General features: G+C 42.5%; 1 protein-coding gene across 6 annotated transcripts in view; it reads left to right on the forward strand.

The window, feature by feature from the left end:
• LOC115205684 (glucocorticoid receptor) overlaps positions 1-19004 on the forward strand; it is a 73845-nt gene that overhangs the window by 43191 nt on the left and 11650 nt on the right. For 2 of the 6 annotated variants that reach the window (XM_029771920.1, XM_029771925.1), the window contains 9 exons: positions 10586-10764; positions 11232-11348; positions 11386-11400; positions 11438-11452; positions 11571-11651; positions 15942-16223; positions 16351-16495; positions 16642-16772; positions 17323-17480. In XM_029771920.1, the coding sequence (XP_029627780.1) occupies positions 10586-10764; positions 11232-11348; positions 11386-11400; positions 11438-11452; positions 11571-11651; positions 15942-16223; positions 16351-16495; positions 16642-16772; positions 17323-17480 (1123 nt within the window). The remainder of the gene's footprint in view (positions 1-10585; positions 10765-11231; positions 11349-11385; positions 11401-11437; positions 11453-11570; positions 11652-15941; positions 16224-16350; positions 16496-16641; positions 16773-17322; positions 17481-19004) is intronic. The other 4 variants (XM_029771921.1, XM_029771922.1, XM_029771923.1 and 1 more) reach the window with 4 other exon arrangements.

The raw sequence follows: 19004 nt of genomic DNA on the forward strand, positions 1-19004 counted from the left end.
TCGTGCAGCAAACTGGGAGTAGCTTTTTGTTTTGTTCATGCAGCAAACTGGGAGTAGTGTTTTGTTCATGCAGCAAACTGGGAGTAGCTTTTTGTTTTGTGCAGCTAACTGGGAGTAGCATTTTGTTTTGTTTGTGCAGCAAACTGGGAGTAGAATTTTGTTTTGTGCAGCTAACTGGGAGTAGCATTTTGTTTAGTTTTGTGCAGCAAACTGGGAGTAGCGTTTTGTTCATGCAGCAAACTTGGAGTAGGATTTTGTTTTGTTCATGCAGCAAACTGGGAGTAGTATTTTGTTAAGGTCGTGCAGCAAACTGGGAGTAGCATTTTGTTTAGTTTTGTACAGCAAACTGGGAGTAGCATTTTGTTTTGGGCAGCAAACTGGGAGTAGCGTTTTGTTTGTGCAGCAAACTGGGAGTTGCATTTCATTTTGTGCAGCAAACTGGGAGTAGCGTTTTGTTTGCGCGGCAAACTGGGAGTAGCATTGGGGTTTGTTCATGCAGCAAACTGGGAGTAGCATTTTATGCAGCAAACTGGGAGTAGCATTTTGTTTTGTTCGTGCAGCAAACTGGGAGTAGCATTTTGTTTTGTGCAGCAAACTGGGAGTAGCGTTTTATTTTGTTTGTGCAGCAAACTGGGAGTGGCATTTTGTTTTGTTTGTGCAGGAAACTGGAAGTAGCATTTTGTTTTGTTCATGCAGTAAATTGGGAGTAGCGTTGTGTGCAGCAAACTGGGAGTCGCATTTTGTTTTGTTCGTGCAGCAAACTGGGAGTAGCATTTTGTTTTGTGCAGCTAACTGAGAGTAGCATTTTGTTTTGTGCAGCAAACTTGGAGTAGAATTTTGTTTTGTGCAGCAAACTGGGATTAGCATTTTCTTTTGTTCATGCAGCAAACTGGGAGTAGCATTTAGTTTTGTGCAGCTAACTTGGAGTAGCGTTTTGTTTGTTGCAGCAAACTTGGAGTAGCGTTTTGTTTGTGCAGCAAACTGGGAGAAGCATTTTGTTTTGTTTGTGCAGCAAACTGGAAGTAGCATTTTGTTTTGTTCGTGCAGTAAATTGGGAGTAGCGTTGTGTTCAGCAAACTGGGAGTCGCATTTTGTTTTGTTCGTGCAGCAAACTGGGAGTAGCATTTTGTTTTGTGCAGCTAACTGAGAGTAGCATTTTGTTTAGTGCAGCAAACTGGGAGTAGCATTTTGTTTTGTGCAGCAAACTGGGAGTAGCATTTTGTTTTGTGCAGCAAACTGGGAGTAGCATTTTGTTTTGTGCAGCAAACTGGGAGTTGCATTTTGTTTTGTGCAGCAAACTGGGATTAGCGTTTTGTTTTGTTTGCGCAGCAAACTGGGAGTAACATTGGGGTTTGTTCATGCAGCAAACTGGGAGTAGGATTTTGATTTGTTCATCCATCAAACTGGGAGTAGCATTTTATGCAGCAAACTGGGAGTAGCATTTTGTTTTGTTCGTGCAGCAAACTGGGAGTAGCATTTTGTTTAGTTTTGTGCAGCAAACTAGGAGTAGCATTTTGTTTTGTGCAGCAAACTGCGAGTAGCATTTTGTTTGTGCAGTAAACTGGGAGTTGCATTTTGTTTTGTGCAGCAAACTGGGATTAGCGTTTTGTTTTGTTTGCGCAGCAAACTGGGAGTAGCATTGGGGTTTGTTCATGCAGCAAACTGGGAGTAGGATTTTGATTTGTTCATCCAGCAAACTGGGAGTAGCATTTTATGCAGCAAACTGGGAGTCGCATTTTGTTTTGTTCGTGCAGCAAACTGGGAGTAGCATTTTGTTTAGTTTTGTGCAGCAAACTAGGAGTAGCATTTTGTTTTGTGCAGCAAACTGGGAGTAGCATTTTGTTTTGTGCAGCAAACTGGGAGTAGCATTTTGTTTGTGCAGCAAACTAGGAGTTGCATTTTGTTTTGTGTAGCGTTTTGTTTTGTTTGTGCAGCAAACTGGGAGTAGCATTTTGTTTTGTGCAGGTAACTGGGAGTAGCATTTTGTTTTGTGCAGGTAACTGGGAGTAGCATTTTGTTTTGTTTGTGCAGGTAACTGGTAGTAGCATTTTGTTTTGTGCAGGTAACTGGGAGTAGCATTTTGTTTTGTTTGTGCAGCAAGCTGGGAGTAGCATTTTGGAGTTACTTGTATAGTTTAGGTAGTATTTAGTTAGCATTCTCCATGTGATTTTAGATGTACTTAGCATTGCTAACCTTTCGGATTACAGAGTATCAGCGGGGTTTGAAAACGGCGCCCATTGTGTTCACTGCCGGTTTTACCGAGTATCCCGGTATGGCGCAAGGTCTGTATGAAGGTATCACCGTCTGGATACTGCTCAAGCCTAGATAGAGGTAGATTTGTATAGAGGTAAGGTGACTAGGCATCAGGATATACTGTATGATAAAAAGAGTAGCAGCAACGTTGAAATATTATTGGAATCTGTGTGGGTAGCTGGACAGGTAGGATGACTGACAATAGTGAAGGTAAACAGGTGGTCAGGTGACAGAGGAAGGGATGAGACTGAGGCAGGAATTCCTTTAACCACTACGTGGTATATTTACTGGGTAGTTTGTCTGTGATGCATAACAAAGGAAACAGAATAACATGTATCAAATTCAAATCATAACAATCATTGTCATTATTAACAGAATGAGGTAATTCAGAAATAAGGTTCCATAGGAATTCAATATGAAGCAGAATGGAGTCATTTAGGATCATAACCACTCATCATAATCATGAGCATGATAATGCAAATAAATCAATCATTTACTCAATCTATATTCTACATCAATTTGATATCAGAATTTATCAATTCAGCAAATAATGACATTTCATTTTTCATCCTTCCAGGTTAGTCTTCATATGTACATGTCATTTCATTACATTTTAACCATATATCAGTGGCATAATTGGCCTGTGATGATCTGTAGGGCCGTGATCATTGTCCATTTACATTAGACAATAGGTTTGAAGCGCTCCAAGCCGCGTTCTGCGTTAATAACTATAAACAATAACTGATGGCCCGCTCTCCCGATCGCAACAGATAGTTCAGATGAAAGGTAACAGATTCGGGGCGACTTACGTGGATTCATAGATGCACAGAACATCTGGATTAGACGGAGTTAAGAGAAAGCAGTAAGATCGGGGCGATGGCGATTTCCTCTTTTTAATGAGTTGAGATCTGTCAGACATTTCCACCTGACCTAATTAAAGCGCCCCTGGCCCCGCTGAGCAAGTGGCCATGAATTAAAGGACGATTCACACCAACTCCATGGGCCTTTCTACAAGTGTATATGATTTTGTGTGTGTGTAGAGTCAGTATAAATGTGTGTGCATGTTGTGTGTGTGTGTGTGTGTGTGTGCGCAAATGAAGTGTGTGAGTGTGTGTTGGAGTGCCAGTGTGCGTAAGAGCATAGAGTAATGTGGATGTGCATATAGAGAGTGCAAAAATAAGAGTAAACTCAGATAGTCTGTGTAGCCATTTTGTTAGCTATTTAGCAGTCTTATTGGCTTGGGAGTAGAAGCTGCTCAGGAGCCTGTTGGTGTCAGACTTAATGGACTGTTATGGCTTGCCGTGCGGAAGCAGAGAGAACATTCTGGCTTAAGTGGTTGGAGTGTAATATGTAAAATGAGTTTCGATTTAGAATGGCACATTTATCAAATGGGCAAGACAAAAAATGCATGTTATCCATATGCACTGGAATAGAAAATGGAGGCCACTTTCCCTCAAGCTACACCTATAATTTCACTGCACCACAGGTGATATTCAGCCCAAACTCTGTATGCCATGGGCTCTCCAACCCTGTTCCTGCAGATACCCAGTGCTTTAATTTGGGAAACCAAGTGAAATCTGTTTGGGCACTATGTTTTCACAATGAAACATATTTCATTAAACTGTTGACAGCCCTTTGCTCTGCGCGGTGGAGAAAGGAATGAAGGAAAGGAGATGGAAACTCACGGTGATGAGATATTCTGTAGCTAAAGATAATGTCAGCCTATTAATTCAGATTTTTTTTTATGCGGTATTACTAGACTATTCCAAATCAAATACAAATTCACTATAATTGTAGGCTAAATCTGAATTTGTTTCATTTAGGCTAGACCAATCATTTGCTAAAGATATCTTAAAATCAGTATTTAAAAAAAAAAAAAATTCTGCAGTTTGTAATATTCAGTAGGCTATGTATTGTATAATGGCACAATCATTATTTTAATTCAGGTTTTTTGGGGGGGCTTGGGCTCATATATAGGCCTAAGAATATGCATAAACTCTAATATGCATACGGGTGTTTTGAATTAATCATCACCTTAGCAAGCACTGTCCATTTCGTTGTGTTAGGCTTTGAAACAACATCCACAAGGACCATGTTTTACACTCAGTTTCAATCTGTTGTTGAACTTCTTTCTTCAAATTGATCAATCACAGTGAGAAGTTTTAAAAAGCATGATACTGTTTTGATGATAAGCGTTTGATGTCATTTTCTATTTTATTTGCATTTGTGTCAGAGTGATTAGAGGGACAATAGAGCCCTGAGTACCAGGCCATTAGCGACCTGATGATCGTTAACGAGTTGGGTAACCTAATGCATGTCCAGAGTGACTAAGAGGAGATTACATTACTCAGCGGTCACATAGAATTTTACTGCGGTCATGACTCATGACTGCCGGTGTGGCGGTAATACGGTCACAACAACAGCCCTAACCTTTTCAGCCTCCTGAGGGGGAAGAGGCGCTGCCGTGCCCTCTTCATGACTGTGTGCGTGATGTTGATATGAATACCCAATAGAAAAGAGAAATTCTGGTTAGAGGAAGTCTTTAAAAGAATTGCCTGGGTTGGATTTTGGCTAGGCTACGTTAAAGCAAGGTAAAGGAGAATGTTCAGGTTTCAAACAAGTTCACATTACAAAGTGGTGGGTGATGCGCTGATAGCCTGCCTACATTTGACTATAGCCTGTCGATCGGCAAATAGGTCAATGTAACGCAGACCGTGGGGGATAGAAGGACGCCGGATTGGCGTCCTTCTATTCAACAAATCTAGTCTAACAATAGTGGATATCCGTCAAATGGCTTATGATTGATGTCTTATGATTGATGTACCACAATGTGGTTATTAAAGTCAGATTTGTGTACATTTGGCTGTTTTTGCTGCATAATATTTAGAAGTTGTTCCTTTTCAGGTTTAGAAGAAGTGACTGCTAAATGCTAACTCCTGTTCGTATAAGCTGGTAGCATACAGTACATTTGGAAAGTATTCAGACCCCTTGACTTTTTCCATTTTGTTACGTTACAGTCTTATTCTAAAATGCATTCGCTGGAAGGAAGAGCAGCTTCGTCTTGTTGAGCTTGAGGTGGTGGGCCGAGATCCAAGCTGATCTCGGCCCACCTGGAGGGGGGTTGCGCCAGGCACGCAGAGATGTGTGTCGCCACCTGGGTGTCAGTTGGGAGGGAAGGAAAAAAGTAGTTGAGTGTCATCCGCATAGCAATGATAGGAGAGACCATGTCAGGATATGACAGAGCCGAGTGACTTAGTGTATAGAGAAAAGAGGAGAGGGCCTAGAACAGAGCCCTGGGGGACACCAGTAGTGAGTGCGTGGTGCAGACACAGATCCACGCCACCTGGTAGGCGCTTCTTGCCAGGTAGGATGCAATCCAAGACTCTGCAGAGCCTGGGACGCCCAGCCCTGAGAGGGTGGAGAGGAGGACATGATGGTTCACAATGTTGAAGGCAGAGGATAGATAGATCTAGGAGGATGAGAACAGAGGAGAGAGAGGGTAGTTCTGTGTGAGTGGGACCAATGGACTCAATAGGCTGAGTGAATGAGGAGCGTATGTCATCCATTTCTTTTCAAAGTGGTTGACAAAGTCATCCGCAGAGAGGGAGGATGGAGGGGCGAAAGATTAAGGAGCAGGTGGAAAAGAGTTTCCTAGGGTTAGAGTAAGAAGCTTGAAATTTAGAGTGATAGAAAGTAACTTTAGCAGCTCATACAAATGAAGATACGGTAGAGAGGAGGGAGAAAAAGGATGATAGGTCCTCTGGAAGTTTAGTTTTCCTCCCTTTTTGCTTAGCTGCCTGCAGCCCTGTTCTGTAAGCTCGCAATGAGTCATTCAGCCACGGAGGGGGAAGCAAGGGCCAATCCGGGCAGGGAAGAAAGGGGACAGTGCGAGTAATAGGATGTGGAAAGGGAGGAGAGTAGCGTCAAAGAGGCAGAATCAGGAGAAAGGAGGGAGATGGATTTAGCAGAAGGGAGACATGATAGGATAGAAGGAGAGAGTAGTGGGAGACAGAGTGAAGATTGCAACTGTGCATGACCATCTGAGTAGGAGCTGACTCGGTAGGGTTGGAGGAGAGGGAGACAGAAAAGGAAACAACGTAGTGATCAGAGACCTGGAGGGGGATAACAGTGAGATTAGTAGGAGAACAGAGACGTGGAGGGGGGTTACAGTGAGATTAGTAGGAGAACAGAGACGTGGAGGGGGGTTACAGTGAGATTAGTAGGAAAACAGAGACGTGGAGGGGGGTTACAGTGAGATTAGTAGGAGAACAGAGACCTGGAGGGGGGTTACAGTGAGATTAGTAGAACAGAGACGTGGAGGGGGGTTACAGTGAGATTAGTAGAACAGAGACGTGGAGGGGGGTTACAGTGAGATTAGTAGGAGAACAGAGACCTGGAGGGGGGTTACAGTGAGATTAGTAGGAGAACAGAGACCTGAAGGGGGGTTACAGTGAGATTAGTAGGAGAACAGAGACCTGGAGGGGGGTTACAGTGAGATTAGTAGGAGAACAGAGACCTGGAGGGGGGTTACAGTGAGATTAGTAGGAGAAAAGAGACCTGGAGGGGGGTTTCAGTGAGATTAGTAGGAGAACAGCCTCTAGTAAAGAAGGTCAAGCGTATTGTCTGCCTTGTGAGTGGGAGGGGACTGGGAAAGGGTGAGGTCAAAAGAAGCAAGGAGGGGAAAGAAAGAGTTAATCGACAGCAGACGTTGAAGTCGCCCAGTACGAAGAGTGTTGAACCGTCGTCAGGAAATTATCTTATCAAGGTGTCAAGCTCATTGAGGACCTCTCTAAGAGCACCTGGTTGGCGAAAGATGACAATGTTAAGCTTTAGTGGATAAGTGACAGCATGGAATTCAAATGAGGACCTAGACAGGTGGGAGAGGGAGAAAAGAGAAAATCTCCACTTAGGATGAGTAGCCCTGTGCCACCACCGTGATGACCAGATGCTCTCGGACTGTGAGTGAAAACAGAGCAGCTGGAGTAGCAGTGTTCTCTGGGGTGATCCATGTCTCCATCAGGGTCAAAAAGTCTATTGACTGAAGGGAAGCATAGGCTGAGATGAACTTTGCGTTCTTAACTACAGATCGGCAGTTCCAAACGCTGCTAGAGACCAGGAAATCCATATGGGTAGTCTGCGCATGGTACACTAAATTAGAAAGGTTGCAGCCAGTGGGTGGGGAGTGTCTGTAGGGAGTAGGCTTTACTGAGTAAACATAGTAAACACTGCAGAAAGTTTCATTACAATTAGCCTAATATTCTTTAGTTGGTGCTGGTAGTTTGAAAGAGTTTGACTTCCTCTGTCGTCTTCTCTGTCTCTCCTTGTACTATAGTCAACTCTGTGGGGAATGTAAGAGCTTCCTGTAGCCTTGAAGCTCTGCTCTGCTCAGAGCAGCATTTGGTTTCACATAGGAAATTCTGTCTCACCACTTTGTCATACAACCCTGATTGATGTAGTCCTGCCAACCTGGAAAAACACATTTCATATTTCTGACTTCCAAAAGGCATACTGTTTACTGCACATTGCACTACTTTTGACCAGGACCCATATAGCACCCTACTGTCTGTATATTCCCTATATAGTATACTACCCAATAAGGGTCTGTAGTGCACTATATAAGGAATAGGATGCCATTTGGAACACAGACAATGGGAAGCCAGAAATATGACATGTTTGGTGCCATTTCGGGCGTAGCCAAGGTCAAGCCCACAGTATGGTGTCAGTCAGCCCAGCCCAGTATAAGTCGGCTCAGCCCGGCTCATCAGTGTGTAAAGGGTAGAAGTGTCACACGGTCAGGGTCAGAACCACAACAGCTCTGAGCACAATCATGATGGTTCTGTTGTTGTTGGGACTGGCAGCAGCAGAGTCCAGGTCGTCTGCTCATCCAGGTTATTTATACTGCTGACTGGTTATTTACACTGCTGGACTGGTTATTTATACTGCTGGACTGGTTATTTATACTGCTGGACTGGTTATTTATACTGCTGACTGGCCAAGTGTTGCTGGACTGGTTATTTATACTGCCGAGTGTTGCTGGACTGGTTATTTATACTGCCGAGTGTTGCTGACTGGTTATTTATACTGCTGACTGGTTATTTATACTGCCGACTGGCCATTTATACTGCCGACTGGCCGAGTGTTGCTGGACAGGTTATTTATACTGCCGAGTGTTGCTTGACTGGTTATTTATACTGCCAAGTGTTGCTGGACTGGTTATTTACACTGCTGGACTGGTTATTTATACTGCTGACTGGTTATTTATACTGCTGGACTGGTTATTTATACTGCTGACTGGTTATTTATACTGCTGACTGGTTATTTATACTGCCGACTGGCCGAGTGTTGCTGGACTGGTTATTTATACTGCCGAGTGTTGCTGGACTGGTTATTTATACTGCCGAGTGTTGCTGGACTGGTTATTTATACTGCCGAGTGTTGTTGGACAGGTTATGTATACTGCTGACTGGTTATTTATACTACTGATTGTTACTGGACTGGTTGACTGAAGTCACTCCTTTGATCCATAGACCGAACTGACTCGGACTCCCTTGGCTGAGGGAGCCTGCATCTTAAATGACACCCGATTCCTCCATATAGTGCCTTTACTGGTCAAACATGGTGCAGCAGGTGCACTATATATGATATGGAAAGCAGACAGACAGACAGGTTTGTTGGCTTGCTCAGTGCTTAGTAGTAGTACTAGGCCTGCTTAGTAGTAGTACTAGGCCTGCTTAGTAGTAGTAGTACTAGGCCTGCTTAGTAGTAGTAGTACTAGGCCTGCTTAGTAGTAGTAGTAGTAGTGTTATGCTCTGTGAGTGCTGCTCTGTCTAAGCAGCTTAGACTAAGGCCTGCATCTAATGGCTCCCTATAGTTCTCCATACAGTCCCCTAACAGAGTGTCATTTGAGAAGCAGCCGGTGACTTGTGAAAGTCTCAGATCAGATGTTTGTGTTGTGGCAGACAGATGAGGTTTGTTGCTGCTGTGGTGTAGTGCTCTGAGTCAGTGCAGTGGGCGTAGGCGCAGAGGAAGTAGATGCACATTACTGCAGCAACGAACATCTCCACCTAGTGGTGTGTTTGGGAAAGGGCACCTCAAACAGCTAGGCCATGGTCAGACAGAATTTTTTTTTATTTGACTAGGCAAGTCAGTTAAGAACAAATTCTTATTTACAATGACAGCCTACCGGGGAAGAGTGGGTTTACTACCTTGTTCAGGGGCAGAATGACAGATTTTTTACCTTGTCAACTCAGGGATTCGATCCCATAACCTTTTGGTTACTGGCTCAACGCTCTCACCACTAGGCTACCTGCCGCCTCAACATGTTGAGAAACCTTCAGAATCAGATTATATAGAACAGACAGGCCTCTCTGACATGTTGAGAAAGGGATCATGGTAGCTCTATTCATGACATTTCTATCTGCTACAATTCCGTATTTTTATATCTTTATTTACCTAGGCAAGTCAGTTAAGAACAAATTCTTACTTTCAATGACGGCCTAGGTTAACTGCCTTGTTCAGAACAACAGATTTTTACCTTGTCAGCTCAGGGATTCAATCTTGCAACCTTTCAGTTAGCAGTCCAACGCTCTAACCACTAGGCTACCTGCCACCCCAATGCCTTGGATAGAATTCAAATAACTGTGATTCTAGGAACTGTTATGCTCCAATCAAAGAGTGGGTGTTATGACGCCCGTTAGGTATGGTGATCCAACCACAGGTCTTTAGATGGCGTGGAGGCCATAGAGGAAACTGTTGTTGAACCACAGTTAGATGTTTACTCTTTGGATCTTGAAGGATAAGTGGTACATTTAGGATATTTCGGAAAAAAGAAACTCAACCAAAATAAATGTAATGGATCTTATGCCAAAATGGAGACCAAAATAGTTTTGGTGTTTAGGTCACTAGGCCAAAATGTAGGAAATGTAACAACAGAAGTGCCAAAGTGTATGTTTAGCTCACATTATGTTGTTTGTAAAATAAAATAACCCCAGGCATGCTGTGAAACTGTAGACGGTAATATTTTCAAGAGAAGAGGGAATGTGTTGAGTTCCCCTGTTGTTACTGTGTTCCAGCTCACAGAAAGTGTGAGGGTCACATGCTTCTGTGTGAGCTGTGACATAGTTAAGAGAGTTTGCTCTGTCTCTGTGGGAATAGTGTCGGTATGTTTTCAGAATCCCAGAAGCATCATCATACTTGTTGCCAAGTTATTATTTTGTATTCGTTCAGAAAATTGCACTTGTTACTGACTCTAAGCTCTCCTTCCTCTTCCCTCCTCCTCCCGCTCTCCTCTCTTCCCTGCTCTCCTCTCTGCCCCGCTCTCCTCTCAATGCAGTTCAACCTCCAGGCAGGGTGGTGGCGCTGCGTCGTGTACAACCCAGGGCAAGGCCGGGACCGCCCATAAGATCTGTCTGGTGTGTTCAGATGAGGCGTCCGGCTGTCACTACGGGGTGCTCACCTGCGGAAGCTGCAAGGTGTTCTTCAAGCGAGCCGTGGAAGGTACGGTGGCAAGGGGTGAGATGCTAGGACAATTGGTATGGTCTGGTCCCAGATCTGTTTTTACTATCTTTCAAGTTGGCAGAAACGGATCTGGGACTGGGCAACCACTGGTGATGGCATGAAATGATGTGTGGTTTATATATCATGATACTTTCCTGTAGTACAGTGGCAAGGAGGGAGATGGTAAGACACCTTGTACTGTGGCGGCATGGAATGATGTTTGGTTTACGGTAGATACTAGCAAGGTAGGCAAGGGGTAAGATGGTAGGACAACTGGTGCTACTGGTACTGGTGCACAGCTGGTGGCATGGAATGGTGTACGGTAGGCATATCATGAATGATACTTGTCTGTGCCTGTTCGTATGAAGACACTGCAGACATTTGATTTGCAAGTTGGAGGCTTGCTGATCCAGTGTGATGCAAGAAGAAAGAGGTACTTTATTCCATTTTTTTGTCATTCAAACTCTCTTCTCGTGTCTCAGGGCAACACAACTACCTGTGTGCTGGGAGGAATGACTGCATCATCGATAAGATCAGAAGGAAGAACTGTCCAGCCTGCCGCTTCCGCAAGTGTCTCATGGCAGGGATGAACCTGGAAGGTAAACTATTTTAACTTGTTTTATTGTCTCATGGCAGGGATGAACCTGGAAGGTACACTATTTTACCTTGTTTTATTGTCTCATGGCAGGGATGAACCTGGAAGGTAAACTATTTTACCTTGTTTTATTGTCTCATGGCAGGGATGAACCTGGAAGCTAAACTCTTTAACCTTGTTTTATTTTATAGATTCTATATTTGTTTTAATGTAAATTGGTGTACAGCTCCATCTATGACTACAAGCTACTACAACCTCAAGTACCAGATACAAGTAGATGCGGTTCCTTCAGGGATGAACCTGGAAGGTAAACTATTTTAACTTGTTTTATTGTCTCATGGCAGGGATGAATCTGGAAGGTAAACTATTTTAACTTGTTTTATTGACTCGTGGCAGGGATGAACCTGGAAGGTACACTATTTTAACTTGTTTTATTGTCTCATGGCAGGGATGAACCTGGAAGGTAAACTATTTTAACTTGTTTTATTGTCTCATGGCAGGGATGAACCTGGAAGGTACACTATTTTAACTTGTTTTATTGTCTCATGGCAGGGATGAACCTGGAAGGTACACTATTTTAACTTGTTTTATTGTCTCGTGGCAGGGATGAACCTGGAAGGTACACTATTTTAACTTGTTTATTGTCTCATGGCAGGGATGAACCTGGAAGGTACACTATTTTAACTTGTTTTATTGTCTCGTGGCAGGGATGAACCTGGAAGGTACACTATTTTAACTTGTTTTATTGTCTCATGGCAGGGATGAACCTGGAAGGTACACTATTTTAACTTGTTTTATTGTCTCGTGGCAGGGATGAACCTGGAAGGTACACTATTTTAACTTGTTTTATTGTCTCATGGCAGGGATGAACCTGGAAGGTACACTATTTTAACTTGTTTTATTGTCTCATGGCAGGGATGAACCTGGAAGGTAAACTATTTTAACTTGTTTTATTGTCTCGTGGCAGGGATGAACCTGGAAGGTACACTATTTTAACTTGTTTTATTGTCTCGTGGCAGGGATGAACCTGGAAGGTAAACTATTTTAACTTGTTTTATTGTCTCATGGCAGGGATGAACCTGGAAGCTAAACTCTTTAACCTTGTTTTATTGTCTCATGGCAGGGATGAACCTGGAAGGTAAACTATTTTAACTTGTTTTATTGTCTCGTGGCAGGGATGAACCTGGAAGATACACTATTTTAACTTGTTTTATTGTCTCGTGGCAGGGATGAACCTGGAAGGTAAACTATTTTAACTTGTTTTATTGTCTCGTGGCAGGGATGAACCTGGAAGGTACACTATTTTAACTTGTTTTATTGTCTCGTGGCAGGGATGAACCTGGAAGCTAAACTCTTTAACCTTGTTTTATTGTCTCATGGCAGGGATGAACCTGGAAGGTACACTATTTTAACTTGTTTTATTGTCTCATGGCAGGGATGAACCTGGAAGGTACACTATTTTAACTTATTTTATTGTCTCGTGGCAGGGATGAACCTGGAAGGTACACTATTTTAACTTGTTTTATTGTCTCATGGCAGGGATGAACCTGGAAGGTAAACTATTTTAACTTGTTTTATTGTCTCGTGGCAGGGATGAACCTGGAAGGTACACTATTTTAACTTGTTTTATTGTCTCGTGGCAGGGATGAACCTGGAAGGTAAACTATTTTAACTTGTTTTATTGTCTCGTGGCAGGGATGAACCTGGAAGGTACACTATTTTAACTTGTTTTATTGTCTCGTGGCAGGGATGAACCTGGAAGGTACACTATTTTAACTTGTTTTATTGTCTCATGGCAGGGATGAACCTGGAAGGTAAACTATTTTAACTTGTTTTATTGTCTCGTGGCAGGGATGAACCTGGAAGGTACACTATTTTAACTTGTTTTATTGTCTCGTGGCAGGGATGAACCTGGAAGGTAAACTATTTTAACTTGTTTTATTGTCTCATGGCAGGGATGAACCTGGAAGCTAAACTCTTTAACCTTGTTTTATTGTCTCATGGCAGGGATGAACCTGGAAGGTAAACTATTTTAACTTGTTTTATTGTCTCGTGGCAGGGATGAACCTGGAAGATACACTATTTTAACTTGTTTTATTGTCTCGTGGCAGGGATGAACCTGGAAGGTAAACTATTTTAACTTGTTTTATTGTCTCGTGGCAGGGATGAACCTGGAAGGTACACTATTTTAACTTGTTTTATTGTCTCGTGGCAGGGATGAACCTGGAAGCTAAACTCTTTAACCTTGTTTTATTGTCTCATGGCAGGGATGAACCTGGAAGGTACACTATTTTAACTTGTTTTATTGTCTCATGGCAGGGATGAACCTGGAAGGTACACTATTTTAACTTATTTTATTGTCTCGTGGCAGGGATGAACCTGGAAGGTACACTATTTTAACTTGTTTTATTGTCTCATGGCAGGGATGAACCTGGAAGGTAAACTATTTTAACTTGTTTTATTGTCTCGTGGCAGGGATGAACCTGGAAGGTACACTATTTTAACTTGTTTTATTGTCTCGTGGCAGGGATGAACCTGGAAGGTAAACTATTTTAACTTGTTTTATTGTCTCGTGGCAGGGATGAACCTGGAAGGTACACTATTTTAACTTGTTTTATTGTCTCGTGGCAGGGATGAACCTGGAAGGTAAACTATTTTAACTTGTTTTATTGTCTCATGGCAGGGATGAACCTGGAAGGTAAACTATTTTAACTTGTTTTATTGTCTCATGGCAGTGATGAACCTGGAAGGTAAACTATTTTACCTTGTTTTATTGTCTCATAGCAGGGATGAACCTGGAAGGTACACTATTTTACCTTGTTTTATTGTCTCATGGCAGGGATGAACCTGGAAGGTACACTATTTTACCTTGTTTTATTGTCTCATAGCAGGGATGAACCTGGAAGGTACACTATTTTACCTTGTTTTATTGTCTCATGGCAGGGATGAACCTGGAAGGTACACTATTTTACCTTGTTTTATTTTATAGATTCTATATTTGTTTTAATGTAAATTGGTGTACAGCTCCATCTATGACTACAAGCTACTACAACCTCAAGTACCAGATACAAGTAGATACGGTTCCTTCAGAAAGTATTCAGACCCCTTGACTTTTTCCCAAAAAGATTATACGTTACAGCCTTATTCTAAAATGGAATAAATAAAAAAAATTCTCAGCAATCTACACACAATACCCCATAATGACAAAGCATGAGGTGAAAGGAATTGTCCGTAGAGCTCCGAGACAGCATTATGTCGAGGTACAGATCTGGGGAAGAGTACCAAAAAATTCCTGCAGCATTGAAGGTCCCCAAGAACACAGTGGTCTCCATTTTTAAATGGAAGAAGTTTGGAACCACCAAGACTCCAAGAACTGGCCGCCCGGCTAAACTGAGCAATCGAGGGAGAAGGGCCTTGGTCAGGGAGGTGACCAAGAAACCAATGGTCACTCTGACAGAGTTCCAGAGTTCCTCTGTGGAGATGGGAGAACCTTCCAGAAGGACAACTATCTCTGCAGCACTCCACCAATCAGGCCTTTATGGCAGAGTGGCAAGACGGAAGCCACTCCTCAGTAAAAGGCACATGACAGCCCGCTTGGAGTTTTCCAAAAGGCACCTAAAGACTCTCATACCATTAAAAACAAGATTCTCTGGTCTGATGAAACCAAGATTGAACTCTTTGGCCTGAATGCCAAGTGTCACGTCTGGAGGAAATCTGGCACCATCCCTATGGTGAAGCATGGTGGTGACAGCATCATGCTGTGGGAATGTTTTTCAGCAGCTGGGACTGGGAGACTAGTCAGGATCAAGGGAAAGATGAACGGAGCAAAGCACAGAGAGATCCTTGATGAAAACCTGCTCCAGAGCGCTCAGGACCTCAGACTGGGGTGAAGGTTCACCTTCCAACAAGTCAACGACCCTAAGCACACAGCCAAGACAACGCAGGAGTGGCTTCGGGACAAGTCTCTGAATGTCCTTGAGTGGCCCGGCCAGAGCTCGGACTTGAACCAGATCGAGCATCTCTGGAGAGACCTGAAAATAGCTGTGCAGCAATGCTCCCCATCCAACCTGACAGAGTATCTGCAGAGAAGAATGGAAGAAACTCCCCAAATACAGGTGTGCCAAGCTTGTAGAGTCATACTCAAAAGACTCAAGGCTGTAATCGCTGCCAAAGGTGCTTCAACAAAGTACTGAGTAAAGGGATTAGTGTCCCGGTCCTTAAAAGTGGCAGCTTTAGCCTTTAGTGTGGATGTTGCCTGTAATCCATGGCTTCTGGCTGGGGTGTGTACGTACTGTCACTGTGGAGATGATGTCATCGATGCACTTAAAGGGAATGGGAACACTTTAGGAAGTTATGTATATGTGATATTTCAGTAAAAAAACAAACATTATTTAACAATTTCAGAAAAACTGTTTTTGCTTTGACATTATGGGGTATTGTGTGTAGATTAATGAGGGGGGAGGGGGGGATTAATCATTTTTAGAATAAGGTTGTAACGTAGCAAAATGAAGAAAAAGTCAAGGGGTCTGTATGTTAGTTTGACTGGTTTTTGATATCATGGTCACTCAATATACCTCCTCTCTCTCCTTTGCCACAGCTCGTAAAACTAAGAAGCTGAACCGTTTAAAGGGGGTGCAGCAGCCCACCATGGCCGAGCTGACCCCCCGTCCGCTCCCAGAGGCCAGGTCGCTGGTCCCCAAGTCCATGCCCCAGCTCACCCCCACCATGCTGTCTCTACTAAAGGCCATCGAGCCAGACACCATCTACTCTGGCTACGACGGCACCCTTCCAGACACCTCCACACGCATCATGACCACCCTCAACAGGCTGGGGGGACGACAGGTGGTATCAGCCGTCAAGTGGGCCAAGTCTTTGCCAGGTACTACTATCTCTAAGAGACACTGTTGGAAACCTGCACAGTATCTACCATAGACAGCAGTACTATACAGTATCATCAGGGAAATGGAACCTTTAGTCATTCAGTGTTCTGTTATCTTACCCTGCAGGGTTCCGGAACCTTCACCTGGACGACCAGATGACTCTGCTGCAGTGTTCCTGGTTGTTCCTCATGTCCTTCGGCCTGGGCTGGAGGTCCTACCAACAGTGTGACGGGAACATGCTCTGCTTCGCTCCAGACCTTGTCATCAACCAGTATGTCTATTTATCTGTTGGCCTTAGTCTCTGTCTGTCTGCATGTCTCGTTCTCTCTCTCTCTCCTCATCAGGGACCGTATGAAGAACCCTACATGGCAGACCAGTGTGACATCTTCACTAACATACCTGTCTCTATCTCATCAGGGACCGTATGAAGCTGCCCTACATGGCAGATCAGTGTGAACAGATGTTGAAGATCTCCAGTGAGTTTGTCAGGCTGCAGGTGTCTCATGACGAGTATCTGTGTATGAAGGTTCTGCTGCTGCTCAGCACCGGTGAGTCTCAGCCCCTTTTTTACTTTAACCTTTCACACTTGAGTCCATAACAATATGCCAACCTATTTCCTGATTGATGGCTGTGTGTTCCTGGGTTTTTAGTGTTATGTTTTTAATGTTGATCCTGGCATTGGGATGTCAGAAGGAAAGTTTTAAATACATTTTATTGTATTTTCACTTTACATTTTCAACATACACTGCATTCGGAAAGTATTCAGACACCTTTACTTTTTCCACATTTTGATACGTTACAGCCTTATTCTAAAATTGATTAAAAAAAAATGTTTTGTCCTCATCGATCTACACACAATACCCCATAATGACAAAGAAAAAACTATTTCATACATTTTAGAATAAGGCTGTAACGTAACAAAATGTGGAAAATGTCAAAGGGTCTGAATACTTTCCAAAAGCACTGTATAATGGAAGGGGAACTGCATAGGCATGACTTACTGGGTTATTTAACACATTTCCTGTTATGTTCATCTTTAGTGCCAAAGGGAAAAACACACACACAGAGGTTGATGTATTATGTTGTCTCTCCCCCCAGTGCCAAAGGATGGTCTGAAAAGTCAGGCAGTGTTTGATGAGATCAGGATGTCCTACATCAAGGAGTTGGGAAAGGCCATCGTCAAGAGGGAGGAAAACTCCAGCCAGAACTGGCAACGCTTCTACCAGCTCACCAAGCTTCTTGACTCCATGCATGAGGTACACATTAGAAGTCTTCACAGGTTCAACAGACTCAAAAATCTGAGATAAGACCCGGGATTGGGGCCTAAATTCTGACTTTTCCCTTGGATTTCGGTCGGGTCTGATATAGGGCTGGGCGATATGGACCAAAAGTCATATCCCGATATATTTAGGCTGAATATCGATACAAGATATATATCCCAATATTTTTTTCCGCAAAGTGAGAGCAAATGTTCAGTCAAAGTCAAAGCCAGATATGACATGTCTTAAGTAGTTTTATTGAAACCGGCTATTTCAGTGAACAGTTGAAAAATCAAATGAATAAATAATAAACAGGGCTCTTCACCTGGTTCAGATTAAATGCTCAGCTGTTCAAATAACAATAACATGTAAACATAAACACTGTATAACAACAGGAGTACCTTTTTTGAAATAAAAGCTCCATAAGGTGCACATTAATATCTTAAACAAAAATAGCCAATAAAATAGGCCTATCTTTTTCTGAAATAAATATTCTATATATTTATGAGAAAAGTCAACTTTTTTTTAGTTTGACAACTTTAAATGGCTTATTAAAATCAAATTACAGATTTCTTCTCCTTTCTAACAAATCCACAGATGCAAATAACGAACATTACAAAATAATAAAATATGACAAACCCTAGTAAGGGCGGAGCCTTGACCTAGACTACTGTTGATTGTGAAGATGCAGGCCTTTTATATTGAAGTAAAATGAAAGTTAGAGGAGAAAAGAAGCCGACGGGAGGAACGTCATCTGGGACAAATTATAATATTGTAGTGGACAAAGATTAGAAAAACGTTTGCACTGCCAAATGGACTGTGTGCAACTCGCTATTCAGGTTTGAGGTTAACTTCTATTTATTTATTTTCATATTTATTATCATTTTTTTAATCATTATTGTATATAATTTTTGATTTGTTGAGACTAAATTGGCTAAATTAAGTTCTAACGGTCTTTTTAAATGTTGTGCTTCGTACTTAGTTTGAGATTAAGGTTAAAACTAGGCCTGTTGTAAAAGAAATAGCATTAGCCTATTGCTGTCATTTGTTGAGTAGGCCTACGGTATGCACTCACCTTTGTTGGGAATTGCTGCAATATAGGCCTTTTCAAGGTTTAAACCAGTTCTTTAAATATGCAAAAAGTGTTTTGTTTCATTCTGTTGAACCATTTTCTTTGGCCAAATTAAGTTCCAACTGTAATGTTGTTTAACCGCAATATAATACAATTAGTTGTCTTGAATGCACTGCACAACACGTAAATTCCTGTTGAATGCGGAACGAGGGAGAGCTCGTTTTGTTGTTTTGGAAAATGTTCAGTCTATTGAAAACGTTTGGTTACTAGCTAGCTAACTTTTGAGTTTGGATCCCGCAACGCAGTTGGCATCAGTTGCTGGGACTGCTACTCTCTGTCCAGTGGTGTCTCTCTATCACAGGTAAAGGATCTTTTAAATGAACAAAAAATTGTTCTACAAGCAGTTGTTACAACAACAAGAATATCGCTTCAAGTGTTTTGTCCAAATA

The sequence above is a fragment of the Salmo trutta genome, chromosome 13, assembly GCF_901001165.1.
Source record: "Salmo trutta chromosome 13, fSalTru1.1, whole genome shotgun sequence".
In the NCBI taxonomy this organism is placed as follows: Eukaryota; Metazoa; Chordata; class Actinopteri; order Salmoniformes; family Salmonidae; genus Salmo; species Salmo trutta.